Raw genomic sequence first — 14888 nt, forward strand, 5'->3', positions numbered from 1 at the left:
TCTACCAAATTGACTAATCAAGGGGTAACAGGATGAAATGAGACAAGGCCACTACTTCGATAGTCCCTGTACAAGATCTGGTTGATGCCAGTAAGCTGTACCCGTCAATAGAGAGATCTGTGACTTCAAATGACACAGAAGAGAAGTTATTGATGCAATGAAGAAGAATGGATATCATATCAAATGACAATCAGCATCAACTGGCAGTTATTGCCCTGCACTTCCATAGTGTTGAATGTTTAGCATCCATGTCTTCTGTTACTGAAGATATATTTCTTTTCTCCCAAACACTGTAGGCACACAACTCGTTAAAAGGCACAGTATTTACAAATGCTGTAAAACCAAAGTAATTAGAGCCATTATAATGCCTATCATACAGTCTATCATTCTACACAAGAATTTCAAATGTAAACTTAAAATTCTGGTTTAATAATTACCATATAGTCACCATATCACATTCCCATGCAATCAATTACAGTGCTTTTTCCTGTTAATTATTAGTTTAAGTTGCAGTATAGGCAACCCTGTGTTATATGGGGGTGCTGCAGTTGTAAAAAATGGGCCATATTGTGAAGCTGCCTCATCAGTAAAAGATAAATTTTATGTTGATTTATTTAATTTCTTCACTATATAAAATTTGCTAGAGTAGATTTTGTTCCATATCTCAAATTTTGAGGTAGTATTTAGGAAATCTGTAAGGGCAAATGGCTGTAATGTGGAGGTTGCCTTTCAGGAAAATCAATAATTATTTGGTAAGACACACCACTGAATTGTTTCTGTTACTTGCAAGATTATAAGAAAAGAGCATCTATTTCAGCTTTTCTGCTGTATATAAGAATTAGTTACTTTTGAAAAGAGATGGATTGCTCCTATTGATAATGTACATGATCCTTTGCAGTTTAGCAGTGCTTTGTTAGCTTTTACCACAGGAACAGCCAGCAGATATTTTTTCTTTTGCTTGTAATGTTATCAGCAGCACTGTAAGTTCAGAGCAGGGGGAAATGTGTAGTTACACAGGTTTTTCCCACCCCTCCCCCAGTCATTAAACCATCAGTACTCCAGCAGTGTGGTATTCCTCTTCAATTCTGGTTTTGGGTTTTCTTGGTGCTTTTTTTTCATAATATGAGTGGGATGAAAATCTGCCCTCTGCACCTGTACTGTCTGACTAACAAGACCGCGAGGGCAGAGTGACAGTCTGCCCTTCCTTTCTAGAAAAGCTGCCAAGCTTTACAATCTGTCATACCAAGAACTCTGTCAATAGTTGATGAAACACTGGCAGCACAAACAATAGATTGCTGGCTTGTGGCCCTTGATTGGGGAGTCCATTTGGCTTATGCAGGAATCTAAATGCTCCTCCTCTTCCCCAGGAACTATTTAAGTAAGAACTCATGTTTTCTGCTGCATAGTACACAAGATATTGGCGAGGCCACACTTGGAATTTTGTGTGTAGTTCTAGTTGCCCAGCTATAGGATGGATGTCACTAAACTGGAAAGTTCAGAAAGAATTCATGAGGATGTTATTGGGACTGGAGCGCTCAAGTTATAAGGAAAGGCTAGATAGGTTCGGACATTTTTTTTCCCTGAAGAGTAGAAGGTTGAAGGGCAACCTTCAGCATCTGCAGATTTTTGCTTGTTTGAATGGAACCCACACTGATTTGGAGTGCAGCTGTTATGTCACTGTGCAGAGACTGTTGAGGACTCTGATGTCAACTTTCCCTAAGGCAAATGGTAAATGCAGCAAGAAGGAAAGACCTGATATCTTTCAGTTAAGAACCAGTGAGTAATAGATTTTAAATTGGTGCAAGGGCAAGAGGAAAGCTCAGGTTTAACCTGGTAAGTGGTAGGGGGTCTGCTGAGAGAGAGTGAAGGTAGAAACGCTGATGAAGAAGTATGTCTGTGTACTATGCATTTCAACATGGATCTAGGATTGGAAGGTGACACACGAAGGAAAGGCCAAATGGTTCTTTTGCATTATTAAATTTTTGATGATCCTGTGATCATGGAGAGTGGAGATCAGTTATTTAGTTATGATTTAGAAAAGGTTCTCTGTGATGACTTTTCATAGTGGTGTGATCATTGAATGTTATGTGTGATTAATGTATTCAATGCAATTACATTACACAGAAAATTCTGATAATCTGACACATGAAACTTCTGTAGACCAACAAATTTTCCCAACAATTGACTATTATTAGATGATGTGCAGTTTTGAAGAAATGGGGCCTTTGTGAGTGAGACTTGCACACATAGTGGATCAGATCAAGTTGGTAGGGAGCTTGAGACCAAGTGAGTCAGTAGATTGTGCAACTACAGTTGTTGGGTATGACTGCCCAGAGTGCCAATCATTAAGCATTGAAGGGCTAGTGTATCCATGCCTGCCGTCAATTGCCTCTCTACACTAATCCCATTTGCCAGTGCTTGGTCCTTAGCCTTCCCTGCTAAGATGCTTCAAGTACTGAATCAACTATTTGGGTGTTGTAAGAGTACCTGTCTCCCAACCGTCTCAGGAGGTTTGTTTCAGACTTCAACCATACTTCATGATAAGTTCTTTCCGACGATTTCTCTTGATCTTTGCCCTCCAATTATAAACAGCTCTGCTGGAAAAAAAGACTCACTGTCTTACCTCATCAGTGCCTCCCTACCCCCATCCCCCATGATTTTGTATCCTGGATACCAACAAGAATGTTTTTAGTTTAGAGCTTGTGGTTGCTTTAAAATTTATTTTGAAAATTAAAAAATGAATAAACATAGAATGTGGGCTTAGACATTAACTACAAAGACCAAGTAGATGTGTTTTTCATTTGTTTGGAGGGAGAGTGGGTAACTTTAACTGTGTACTGACTCACAAGAGGAAAAAGTGAGTCCTATTAACCACTATACGTGGTATTCTGGAACTATATTTTGTAAGAAGGTAGCTTTCTCAAATAATTTTTCTTGAACTTGATTTTCAGGTCCGACATTGTCACGTCAGAACTCTCAGCTGTTTCCGCAAGTGCAGAATGGTCCATGTCAGGAGGATTTGGAGATACAGAGACGGTAATGATTCATGTGTTTTCCCAGTGAAAGCAAATGCTGATTCATTGAAAGGTGTCTATTTGACGAGTGGAGTGGGTGGGAGGGATGTATAACTTTTTTAACCTGGAAAGGTTGTACTTTGCATTCCCCAATATTCTAGCATGTTCGAAACTTTAGTGCAGAATTGGAAGATTTTCTAGTCTTGAGCTTCTAGTTGCAAGGTATTTCAGATTTCCTCCCCATTCCTATGCTGTCCAGTGTGCTCTTCTCCACCTCCAGTGGTAGAGTGAGGCCAGACATAAAGTAGGTGAGCAGCACCTCATAGTCTAAAACCTGAACTTTGAATTCTCCAATTTCTGGCAATCCACACCCCTGTTTGTTTCTCTCTCCTCCTGATCTACCCAGATCCTCTTACAATCTTCCTTCTTTCCAACACCCTTCCTGATCCTTGTTTCTGTCCTCCCCCACCTAGGTCTACTTGCCTATCACACATACTACCTAATTGTTTCCCTGTCCCCTTTCCTCCACCCACTGTTCCCTTATGTCCAACATTTTTTCTTTACCTACTTCCACTTGTCACTATAATATTATATTATATAGTCCCTTGCCTCCACTATCACCTCTCAGTCTCTACTGCTGTCTCCCCCCGCCGTCTTCCCACCTAGATCTACCTTGCCTACCAACCCCTGCTCATCTGGATCCACCTGTCACTTGCCAGCTCTTGCCTTATCACTCCCTCTCAGCTCTTTATACTGGATATCTCCCCTTTACCCTCTCAGGCATGATGACAGTCTAGACATGAAATATTCACCGCCTCTTCACCTTGCCCCACTGCGTTCGTCCAGTAGTCTGTCTTATTTTTGCTCCAGATATCAGTATCTGCAGTCTCTTTATTTTACTACTATTCTAAAGTACTTATAAGTAATATTTTTAAAAGCAGTTACGCAATAACGTTTCAGTAAGCTTGGTAAAACGTATAGAGAGCACTGGAAATAAAACCAGTTAAGTTTCAAGGGAAGGTGCCCAATAGAACTACTTCAGCATGAGCACAAGAATGGTGGTCCCTGCAAGTGGAAATGGCAAGCATCATCTGGACAGTCAGATACCGTGATATTGGGCTTTATAAGTAGTCACATTGGGGGACTGAGGGATTTTAATAGCTCTGACCTCTTTAGTGTTCTACATTACTGTAATAATGTAGTACTCATTTTCTAGAACATTACTTTGTAACCTACAGGAAAGCAGCTTGGATTTAGTGATGTGTATATCTCAGAATTATTTATCATATTGACAGAAAGAAAAAAGTGTCAATATTGGTTTTAATAATGGATAAGCCAAAGTAAAGAATTGAAGGAAGTAATTCAATATAGCATACCAGTTAGAAATTATGTAATGCCTTATTCAGGCCCCAATCCTGAAAACAGTTTTGGTTTTGGTGATTGAACACCAGGCAATAAGTACTTTTAAAAAAAAGATTCAGGATGAGATTTAGAGGTACTTGGAGGCACGTAATAAAATGGGCCAAAGTCAGCATGGATTCTTTGAGGAAGTAACAGGCAGGATAGACAGCAGAGTCAGTGGATATTGTTTACTTGGATTTTCAGAAGGCCTTTGACAAGGTGTTGCACATGAGGCTGCTTAACAAGGAAAGATATTAACATGAATAGAACGCAAACACGAGGAATTCTGCAGATGCAACACACATCAAAGTTGCTGGTGAACGCAGCAGGCCAGGCAGCATCTCTAGGAAGAGGTACAGTTGACGTTTCAGGCCGAGACCCTTCGTCAGGACTGAAATAATTGGAGCCACTTCTTTTCATGTTTTTTGTCAACAATTTGGATGATGGAATTGTTGGCCCTTTATCCAAGAAAAGATGTGCTGGCATTAGAGAGTCTCCAGAGAAGGCTCACAAGAATGATTCTGGGAATGAAAGAGTAAATGTACAAGGAATGTTTGATAACTCTGGGCCTACACTTGCTAGAGTTTAGAAGAATGGTGGAGGGGTATCTCACTGAAATCTATTGAATATTGTAAAACCTTGATAGAATAGATGTTTCCTAAATTGAGGGAATCCAGGACCAGAGGGCACAGCCTCAGAACAGAGAGATGTCCATTTAGAACAAAGATGAGGAAGAATTTCTTAGCCAGAGGGTAGTGAATCTGTGGAATTCATTGCCATTGACAGCTGTGGAGGCCAGGTCACTGAGGATATTTAAAGCAGAAGTTGATGGGTTCTTGATTAGTCAAAGGTTGCAGGGAGAAGGCAGAAAAATGGGTCTGTGAGGGATAATATATCAACCATGATGGAATGACGAAGCAAACTTGATGCTCCTATGTCTTGTGGCCTTGTGCTCTGTCATAGTGCAGAAATGTGTCCTTTGGCATCAATTGCTGCTACATCCTTCCTGCAGTGCAGCGACTAAAACTGTACATAGTTCTCCAAGATCGATGTTCTGTTCAGATGCACCATGATATTCCTTCTCTTATACTCAATGCCTTGACCTATGAAGGCAAACACATTAAAAGCTACCTTCACTGTTGCATCCACCTGTCACCTTCTTTAGAGAGCTGTAGAATTGGATCCTAAATCAGTATACATCAACACTCCTGAAGTCCTTGCCATTTACTGTAGATGTCCTCATTGTATTTGCTTTCTCAAAAATATATTACTTCATCATATGGATTAAATTCTGTCTGTTGCCATCTGCCAAACTCACCAACTGATTTATTTTCCTTATTGAGGTTCCGTTGTTGTCATGGTGAATGAAGGGAAAGCTTCCCAACTGCATAAGTGTGTGTTCACTTGAGTTTATTTGGTTTAGAATGATTAAAATGCTGAAAATCTACATTAATAGAAACATCATAAGACGCATTTTGGAGTACCAAAACATTTACAGTGCACATACCTGCAATTATTTGTCAAAGAAAAAAAAAACTATATAGAACGTGGAGCTTTAGTTGGCATGTCCATAAAACATAGGAGCAGAATTAGGCCATTCAGCCCATCGAGTCTGCTCCACCATTCCATCATGGCTGATCCTGGATCCCACTCAACTCCATACACCAGCCCTCTTGCCATAACCTTTCATGCCCTGACCAATCAGGAAACTATCAATTTTCACTTTAACTATACAGGTGTCCCCCACTTTTCGAACGTTCGCTTTACGAAACCTCACTGTTATGAAAGACCTACATTAGTACCCTGTTTTCATTTTCAGAAGGTGTTTTCACTGTTACAAAAAAAAGCAGCGCGCGATAAAAAAATCAGCGCGTGAAAAAATCAGCATGTGATAAAAGGCAGCGCGCCGCGCGCCCTGAGCAGCCGCTCTCCCCTGGATTCGGAACAGCATTCTCGCCGGCATTGCTTAAACACGTGCCTGTGAGCAGCCGTTTGCAAGATGAGTTCTATAGTATTGGAAAAGCCTGAAAAAGCTCGAAAGGGTGTTGCACTTAATGTAAAACTAGACATAATTAAGCGTTTCGATCGTGGTGAACGAAGCAAGGACAAAGTGAGTTTGGCTTGTGGAAGCTGACGAAGATGATGTTGAAGAGTTTTTGGCACCCCATGACCAAGAACTGATAGATGAAGAGCTGATGCAATTGGAAGAGGAAAGGATAACAATTGAAACCGAATGCAGTAGCGAACGGACCGAAAGTGAAGTCGTCCAGGAACCGAACGTGAAGCAACTGGGTGAGATTTTCACTGCATGATAAAGTACGACTTTAATTTTGAAAGGGTACGTAGGTTTAGGGGATATTTGCAGGATGGTTTGAGTGCTTACAAAGAACTGTGTGATAGAAAAATGCACGAGGCTCAGCAGTCAAGCAAGCCTTCCACATCAGCCACAGCAGACGACGAACCTCGACCTTCGACATCAAGGCGGGCAGTCATAGGAGAAGATGAGCTGCCTGCTGTAATCAACAATGAGATGACACCCCAGTGACCCACCACCCCAACCCCAAGGCCGTGGACAGATACCGATTCGCGGAGAATGCAACGGTAGCCGGGAGACACACAGCACATCTTTAAGAAAAAAGCTGAAATAAACATGTTAATTAATTAGGTACCGCCCAGCATGTAATTGTTGGCCCAGATCAAAGACGATGCAATCGGCATAGCTGGTACACTTTGACCTGCACTCAAGCAAGTACTGGACTTCTACACATGAAGGAGAGGAAAATTAGATAAAGTTGCTGGTGCTAACTTTAGGGCCAGTGACTGAGACTGCTGATCTGCCTCTCTACCAGAGGACTTTAGGTTCAGACCCAGGGAATAATTGTCAAACACAATTTACTTAAAATTACATACTGTTTATTAGCAAGCTTGCATTGCTCAGTTGATACTACACAGTCCCACTCATAGAGCTTGGATATCTATAACCAAGTGAGCCCCAAGCACTGGCTGGGGCTTCTCGTTAAACATTCGTTGTCACATACATACCTTATTGTTGCCAGGCATCCTTGATTAGTGGTTACACAAAGCAGCTTTCCCATGAACAAGCACTCCTTTGTTCCCTGCATCTGTCTCACGGGTAGCAGATTAGTTATTGTGCAACATTACTAGCCAAGCTGCAAATGTCATTTAGGTTTTAGCCCTTTTAATTCTGCATATAATTCCTCAAAGCAGTAATCAATTATTAAACAGGTGGCAGTTATAACAAAATGGACATTGAGTATAATGTAATACCAGTCAAATAAAGAGCCAAGGCAGGAGCTTCAAATGAGGTAATGCCATCAATGCAAGAAAGGGCATGGCTGTGTGTTTGGCAGAAAACATGTAATAGACGGGGAGAAAAGAACAAACTTCTGGAAGAACTCAGTGGGTTGGCAGCGTCTGTGGGTGTGGGGAGGCAGCTGGTTAAGGAATTAGAACATAGCTCAGTTCAACACAGGAATAGGCCATTCAGCCCATGATGTCTGTGGTGAATATCCATGTTAAGCATATTCATGTGTCTCTCCAAGAACCTCTTAAAATACCTCTGTTGTATCTGCTTCCACCACTGCCCCTGCCAACCAGTTCCAGACACCTACCTCTCTGTGTTTAAAAAGAAGAACTTGCCTTGCACATCCCCCTTAAAACTTCTGCTTCTCACCTTATGCATGTATTGACATTTCTACCCTGGAAATAAGATTTTGATTATCTATCCTACCTGTGCCTCCTAATTTTATAAACGAATCGGGTCTCCCGTCAGCTTCCAAGGCTGCAGAAAAAAAACAAACCAAACATGTCCAACTACTCTTTATAGCTGATACTCTCTAATCCAGGCAATATCCTGGTAAACCTGTTCTGTACCCTCCAAAGTTTCCACATCATTCCTGTTTGTCAAGTGGAGAGGAGAGATAGCCAGTATAAAGAGGAGAGAGGGAGCAGTAAGACAGCCAGTAGGTGATAGATGGATTGAGGAGAGGTGAAGGATGGGCTGCTGAATCCAGGCAGAGGTGGGAGGAGGTATGGAGTTGTGATACAAAGGCAGGAGGATGACAGGTGGAATCAGACAAGGGCAGACCGAGCTATGTGGGGGTAAGGGAGGCTGAAGGTGGAGACACTGAGGGTGATAAGTGAAACACAGGTTATCAGTGATGGACTCTAATAAGAAAGGTGATAATGGGAACCATTAGAGGAGAGATGAAGGACAGATGGAGCCAGATGAGGGAGGGGATCGAGTGAGTGAAATATATGGATATTAGATGAATGGATCTAGGAAGGGAATGAAGATGGATTGTGGGGTGATTGTTTGGGAAAGGGAACAAAAAAAGAATCAGATGGTGGATCCTGGGCTGGGAGAGAGCCATTGGAGATGAGGGTTTGCTGAAACTGGAAAATTCTATGTTCATACCATTGGGTTGGGAACTACCCAGCACAAATATGAGGAATACACACAAAAATCTGGAGGAGTTCACCAGGCCAGGAAGCATCTGCAGACAAGTGAATAGTTGACATTTTGGGTCATGGCCCATGATCTGGAATTAGGAATAATGGCTTCAGCAGAGCCCTACCGATCTTACTATTTCCTCTGAGCTCTAGTGGAAAGCTAGCTTAAAGGGATATTTTTGGAAAATATCTCTTTTGGAAGGAGAGAAAAGAGGAGAGCAGTAGTAAAAGGGGTTTCGATAGTTAGGGGGACAGTTTGGAGGTTCTGTGGGAGAGATCGAGAATCCCGGATGGTCTGTTGCCTCCCTGGTGCCAGAGTCCGCGATATCTCGGATCGAGTTCTCAGTATTCTCAGGAAGGAGGGTGAGCAGCCAGATGTCATGGTCCATGTAGGGACCAATGACGTGTATAGGAAGAAGGAGGAGGTCCTGCAAGGAGAGTATAGGGAGTTAGGTGCAAAGTTGAAGGACAGGACCTCCAGGGTTGCAATCTCAGGATTGCTACCTGTGCCACGTGCTAGTGAAGCTAGAAATAGGAAGATAATGCAGCTAAATACGTGGCTAAGGAGTTGGTGCAGGAGGGAGGGTTTCATTTTTCTGGACAATTGGGCCTTATTCCAGCGAAGGTGGGACCTTTTCCGACTGGACGGGTTGCACCTGAACTGGAGGGGGACTAACATCCTTGTGGGAAGATTTGCTGGTGCTGCTCCGGAGGGGTTCAAACTAGATTTGCAGGGGAAGGGGAACCAGAGTGTTAGAGCAGATAGTGAGGTGGAGGAGGATAAAGTTCATGTGAGAACTGCAAGTATAATGCATGGAGTAAAGCCAGATCTAACATATAAAGAGGCTTTGAGGAAAGAGAAGCAGAATAAAGGGTGTAAAGGTAGTAAGGTAGAAGGACTAAAGTGTGTGTACTTCAATGCAAGAAGCATCAGGAACAAAAGTGATGAACCGAGAGCTTGGATACATACATGGAATTATGATGTAGTGGCCATTACAGAGACTTGGCTGGCACCAGGGCAGGAATGGTTTCTCAATATTCCTGGATTTCAGTGCTTTAAAAGGGATAGAGAGGGGAGAAAAGGGAGGAGGGGTATCAGGGATGCTATTACAGCTACAGAAAGGGTGTGTAATGTAGCAGGATCCTCTTTTGAGTCAGTATAGATAGAAGTCAGGAACAGGAAGGGAGCAATTACTCTATTGGGGGTATTCTAAAGGCCCCCTGGTAGCAGCAGAGATACCGAGGAGCAGATTAGGAGGCAGTTTTTGGAAAGGTGCAAAAATAGCAGGGTTGTTATCATGGGTGACTTTAACATCCCGAATATTGATTGGCACCTGATTAGTTGCAATTGTTTAGACGGGGCAGAGTTTGTTAAGCGTGTCCAGGACGGATTCCTGTCACAATATGTTGACAGGCCGACTAGGGCGAATGCCATACTAGATCTAGTATTAGGTAACGAACCAGGTCAGGTCACAGATCTCTCAGCGGGTGAGCATCTGGGGAACAGTGACCCCCACTTCCTGGCCTTTAACATTATCATGGAAAAGGATAGAATCAGAGAGGACAGGAAAATTTTTAATTGGGGAAGGGCAAATTATGAGGCTATACGGCTAGAACTTACAGGTGTGAAGTGGGATGATGTTTTTGCAGGGAAATGTACTATAGACATGTGGTCAATGTTTAGGGATCTCTTGCAGGATGTTAGGGATAAATTTGTCCCGGTGAGGAAGATAAGGAATAAAGGAACCATGGGTGACAAGTGAGGTGAAGTATCTAGTTAGGTGGAAGAAGGCAGCATACATGGGGTTTAGGAAGCAAGGATCAGATGGGTCTATTGAGGAATATAGGGAAGCAAGAAAGGAGCTTAAGAAGGGGCTGAGAAGAGCAAGAAGGGGGCATGAGAAGGCCTTGGCGAGTAGGGTAAAGGAAAACCCCAAGGCATTCTTCAATTATGTGAAGAACAAAAGGATGACAGGAGTGGAGGTAGGACCGATTAGAGATGAAGGTGGAAAGATGTGCCTGGAGGCTGTGGAAGTGAGCGAGGTCCTCAATGAATACTTCTCTTTGGTATTCGCCAATGAGAGGGAACTTGATGACGGAGAGGACAATATGAGTGAGGTTGATGTTCTGGAGCATGTTGATATTAAGGGAGAGGAGGTGCTGGAGTTGTTAAAATATATTAGGACCGCTAAGTCCCCGGGACCTGACGGAATATTCACCAGGCTGCTCCACAAGGCGAGGGAAGAGATTGCTGAGCCTCTGGCTAGGATCTTTATGTCCTCATTGTCCACGGGAATGATACTGGAGGATTGGAGGGAGGTGAATGTTGTCCCCTTGATCAAAAAAGGTAGTAGGGATAGTCCGGGTAATTATAGACCAGTGAGCCTTACGTCTATGGTGGGAAAGCCGTTGGAAATAATTCTTAGAGATAGGATCTATGGCATTTAGAGAATCATGGTTTGATCAGGGACAGTCAGCATGGCTTTGTGAAGGGTATTTCGTGTCTAACAAGCCTGATAGAGTTCTTTGAGGAGGTGACCAGGCATATAGATGAGGGTAGTGCAGTGGATGTGATCTACATGGATTTTAGTAAGGCATTGGACAAGGTTCCACACAGTAGGCTTATTCAGAAAGTCAGAAGGCATGGGATCCAGGGAAGTTTGGCCAGGTGGATTCAGAATTGGCTTGCCTGCAGAAAGCAAAGGGTGGTGGTGGAGGGAGTACATTCAGATTGGAGGGTTGTGACTAGTGGTGTCCCACAAGGATCGGTTCTGGGACCTCTGCTTTTCGTGATTTTTATTAACGACCTGGATGTGGGGGTAGAAGGGTGGGTTGGCAAGTTTGCAGACGACACAAAGGTTGGTGATGTTGTGGATAGTGTAGAGGATTGTGGAAGATTGCAGAGAGACATTGATAGGATGCAGAAGTGGGCTGAGAAGTGGCAGATGGAGTTCAAATCGGAGAATTGTGAGGTTGTACACTTTGGAAGGACAAACTCCAAGGCAGAGTACAAAGTACAAACGTTTGTAAATGGCAGGATACTTGGTAGTGTGGAGGAGCAGAGGGATCTTGGGGTACATGTCCATAGATCCCTGAAAGTTGCCTCACAGGTAGATAGGGTAGTTAAGAAAGCTTATGGGTTGTTAGCTTTCATAAGTCGAAGGATAGAGTTTAAGAGTTGCGATGTAATGATGCAGCTCTATAAAACTCTGGTCAGGCCACAGTTGGAGTATTGTGTCCAGTTCTGGTCGCCTCACTATAGAAAGGATGCGGAAGCATTGGAAAGGGTACAGAGGAGATTTACCAGGATGCTGCCTGGTTTAGAGAGTATGCATTATGATCAGAGATTAAGGGATCAAGGGCTTTTTTACCCTTTGGAGAGAAGGAGGATGAGAGGAGACATGATAGAGGTGTACAAGATAATAAGAAGAATAGATAGAGTGGATAGCCAGCGCCTCTTCCCCAGGGCACCACTGCTCAGTCCAAGAGGTCATGGCTTTAAGGTAAGGGGTGGGAAGTTCAAGCGGGATATTAGAGGAAGGTTTTTTACTCAGAGAGTGGTTGGTGCGTGGAATGCACTGCCTGAGTCAGTGGTGGAGGCAGATACACTAGTGAAATTTAAGAGACTACTAGACAGGTATATGGAGGAATTTAAGGTGGGGGGTTATTACAGGAGGCGGGGTTTAAGGATCGGCACAACATTGTGGGCCGAAGGGCCTTTACTGTGCTGTACTATTCTATGTTCTAAAAATATAGAAATTACTTGCTGACAGATTCTGTACTTTTCTACTGATGCTTTGGTGGCTGTGTAAAACATTTTAATAACCTATGAAAATGGTTCTGAATGCATTAACCTCATACACATTAAATGCAGGATTCTCTTCTTTTGATAGGCTTTGGACTTGTTTTTTAAAATCAGTATTTGCAGCAACAATCTTTCATGTGTTTTGGTGGTGTGTCATGCTCTGATACTAGAGTCTAATTTTGCCTTGCTTTTCCTGGGACTTGTTTTTAATCAATGATGTAATGAAGTTTATTGGTGCGGCTGCCAGTTTAGTAATCTGACCTGAGTTATTATGAAATGTTGAGCTGTGAAATAGCTATTTGACAGTAAGGAACTCCATTCAGGCACTTGCAGCACTGTGCTGAAATGTGGGTTATTAATTCAGCCCGTGTCATCCTCCACCAACCCATGTTACGAAAGTATAAAAGGACTTAATTCAGTTTTAGTTATCTCTGTACAAGATAACAGTCACGAAAGTGTTGGACAAAAATGTGTGTCGGAGAACTATGGGTCCAGATGTCAGGCAGTTTTTACAGTGAGTATGATGTTCATATTGTCTGTTCTTATGTTGTTTTATATTCAGAACTGTTCAATAGAATATAACTAAAATCTTTCACGGAAGGAAATTCACCAAACATTGATCTGGACTATGGGTCTGAAGTTTGTATAATGTAATTGACTCTCAATTGCCTCCTCACCTCAAGGCAATTAAGAATGGACAAAAAAATGCTGTCACTGACAGTGATGTCCACATTCTGAATATTAAAGTATTCCTGATGAGTAAAAGTGCATATTTCTTGAAGACAGCATCATGGGTAGAAAAGGTGGTGAAAAAAGCATTTAGTTACCCTAGCCTTCAGTGGTCAGAGCATTTGAGTATAGGAGTTTGGACATTATGTTGCAGTTGTTTAAGTCATTGGTGAGGCTCCACTTGGAGTACTGTGTCCGGTTTTGGTCACTGTTGTGGGAGAGGCAAGTTTAAACTGGAAAGGATGCAGAAAAGATTTAGGAGCTGGGACTAGTGGGCCTGAGTTATAGAGAGAAGTTGACCATGTAATTGCTCACTGTGAGCTTGTAGAAAGAGAAACAGAATTAATGTTTCAGGTTGAAGTCCTTCCATTAGAGTTTTTCCTGCTGGATTATCAGGTCTAACATGTAACCAAGGAAAATTCAGCCATATAATAATTTCGACTGTTGCCTAGAAAGTGTTTGAATAGGTAGGGGAATCAAAGATTGGAAATGAATGTTGGGCAGAAAAGTGGGGCAAAATGTTAATTTGCAAAATAAATTGAGAGTGCAGTTTGGACAGTTATGTTCCACTTCTTTCTATTTGTTGTGTTCACTTGCAATGTCAATGGCCTGTTGTCCACAATTTATTGCTAATATCTTGTAAAGAAGAGAACATTGAGTTTAGAGTGTTCAATTTTATAAGTAAAATTATACCGAATTGAAGATTGTTTGATTAAAATACACAGCCACAGGCCATAGTTTAATTACCTAAGCCCACCACCCCTACTGGGGCTTAGGTGGCTGACAGCAGCTTGGCAGGGTCTTCTGTACTGAGCCAGTTTTTCAAGTTGTTCCCTGGTGTAGCCCATCTTCGAGGATCCTTCCTCTCCCAGGGATTAGGTCTTTGGAGCTTCTGTTGACATTCCTGTAGCTCTGGGTTTTTTATAATATTAAGTTGCTAGTCCCCATGTCCCACCCTCCTCCTTTCACAGCAGGCTTGGAACTCCATGGTGGAGTACACACAATAGTTTGATGTAGCCTTTCTGACTTAGCGGCTGTTTGACAAGCTCACTTCTATGATTTTTTTTCAACCAATTGAGCGAGGGTTATTTCCTGTTTGGCTTGAAGAGCAGCGTCTAGAATCATAGAATTGTACAGCACCAAAATGGGTCCTTTCAGTCCACCTGGATCATACTGATAGTGATGCCTGTCTACACTAATCCAGTTTGCCCATATTAAGCTCATATTGTTCCTCGTCTTTCTAATCCAAGTACCTGTCCAAACATCTTTTAAATGTAAATATCTGCCTCCACCACCTCTGGCAGATATCCACCATCCTCTGGTTTTAAAGGAATTCTTCTCAAATCTCCTTCAAATTTCTCCCCTTTCAACTCAAACCTATGCCCTCTCATTTTGGACTTCCCTGCCTTTGGGCAATGCTAAACTTCCTCCCTTACCTCCATTCAGGGCTCCAAACAGTCTTTCCA

The 14888-nt window shown here is 42.5% G+C and overlaps 1 protein-coding gene across 4 annotated transcripts in view; it reads left to right on the top strand.

Annotated features, from left to right (window-relative positions):
• Nucleotides 1-14888, top strand: part of enah (ENAH actin regulator) — a 340698-nt gene that overhangs the window by 257009 nt on the left and 68801 nt on the right. For 3 of the 4 annotated variants that reach the window (XM_063040502.1, XM_063040500.1, XM_063040499.1), the window contains one exon: nucleotides 2952-3036. In XM_063040502.1, coding sequence (XP_062896572.1) covers nucleotides 2952-3036 — 85 coding nt within the window. Of the gene's footprint in view, nucleotides 1-2951; nucleotides 3037-12972; nucleotides 13208-14888 lie in introns of those variants that run through there. The other variant, XM_063040501.1, reaches the window with a different exon arrangement.

Source organism: Mobula hypostoma, chromosome 2 (assembly GCF_963921235.1).
Source record: "Mobula hypostoma chromosome 2, sMobHyp1.1, whole genome shotgun sequence".
NCBI classification, from domain to species: Eukaryota; Metazoa; Chordata; class Chondrichthyes; order Myliobatiformes; family Myliobatidae; genus Mobula; species Mobula hypostoma.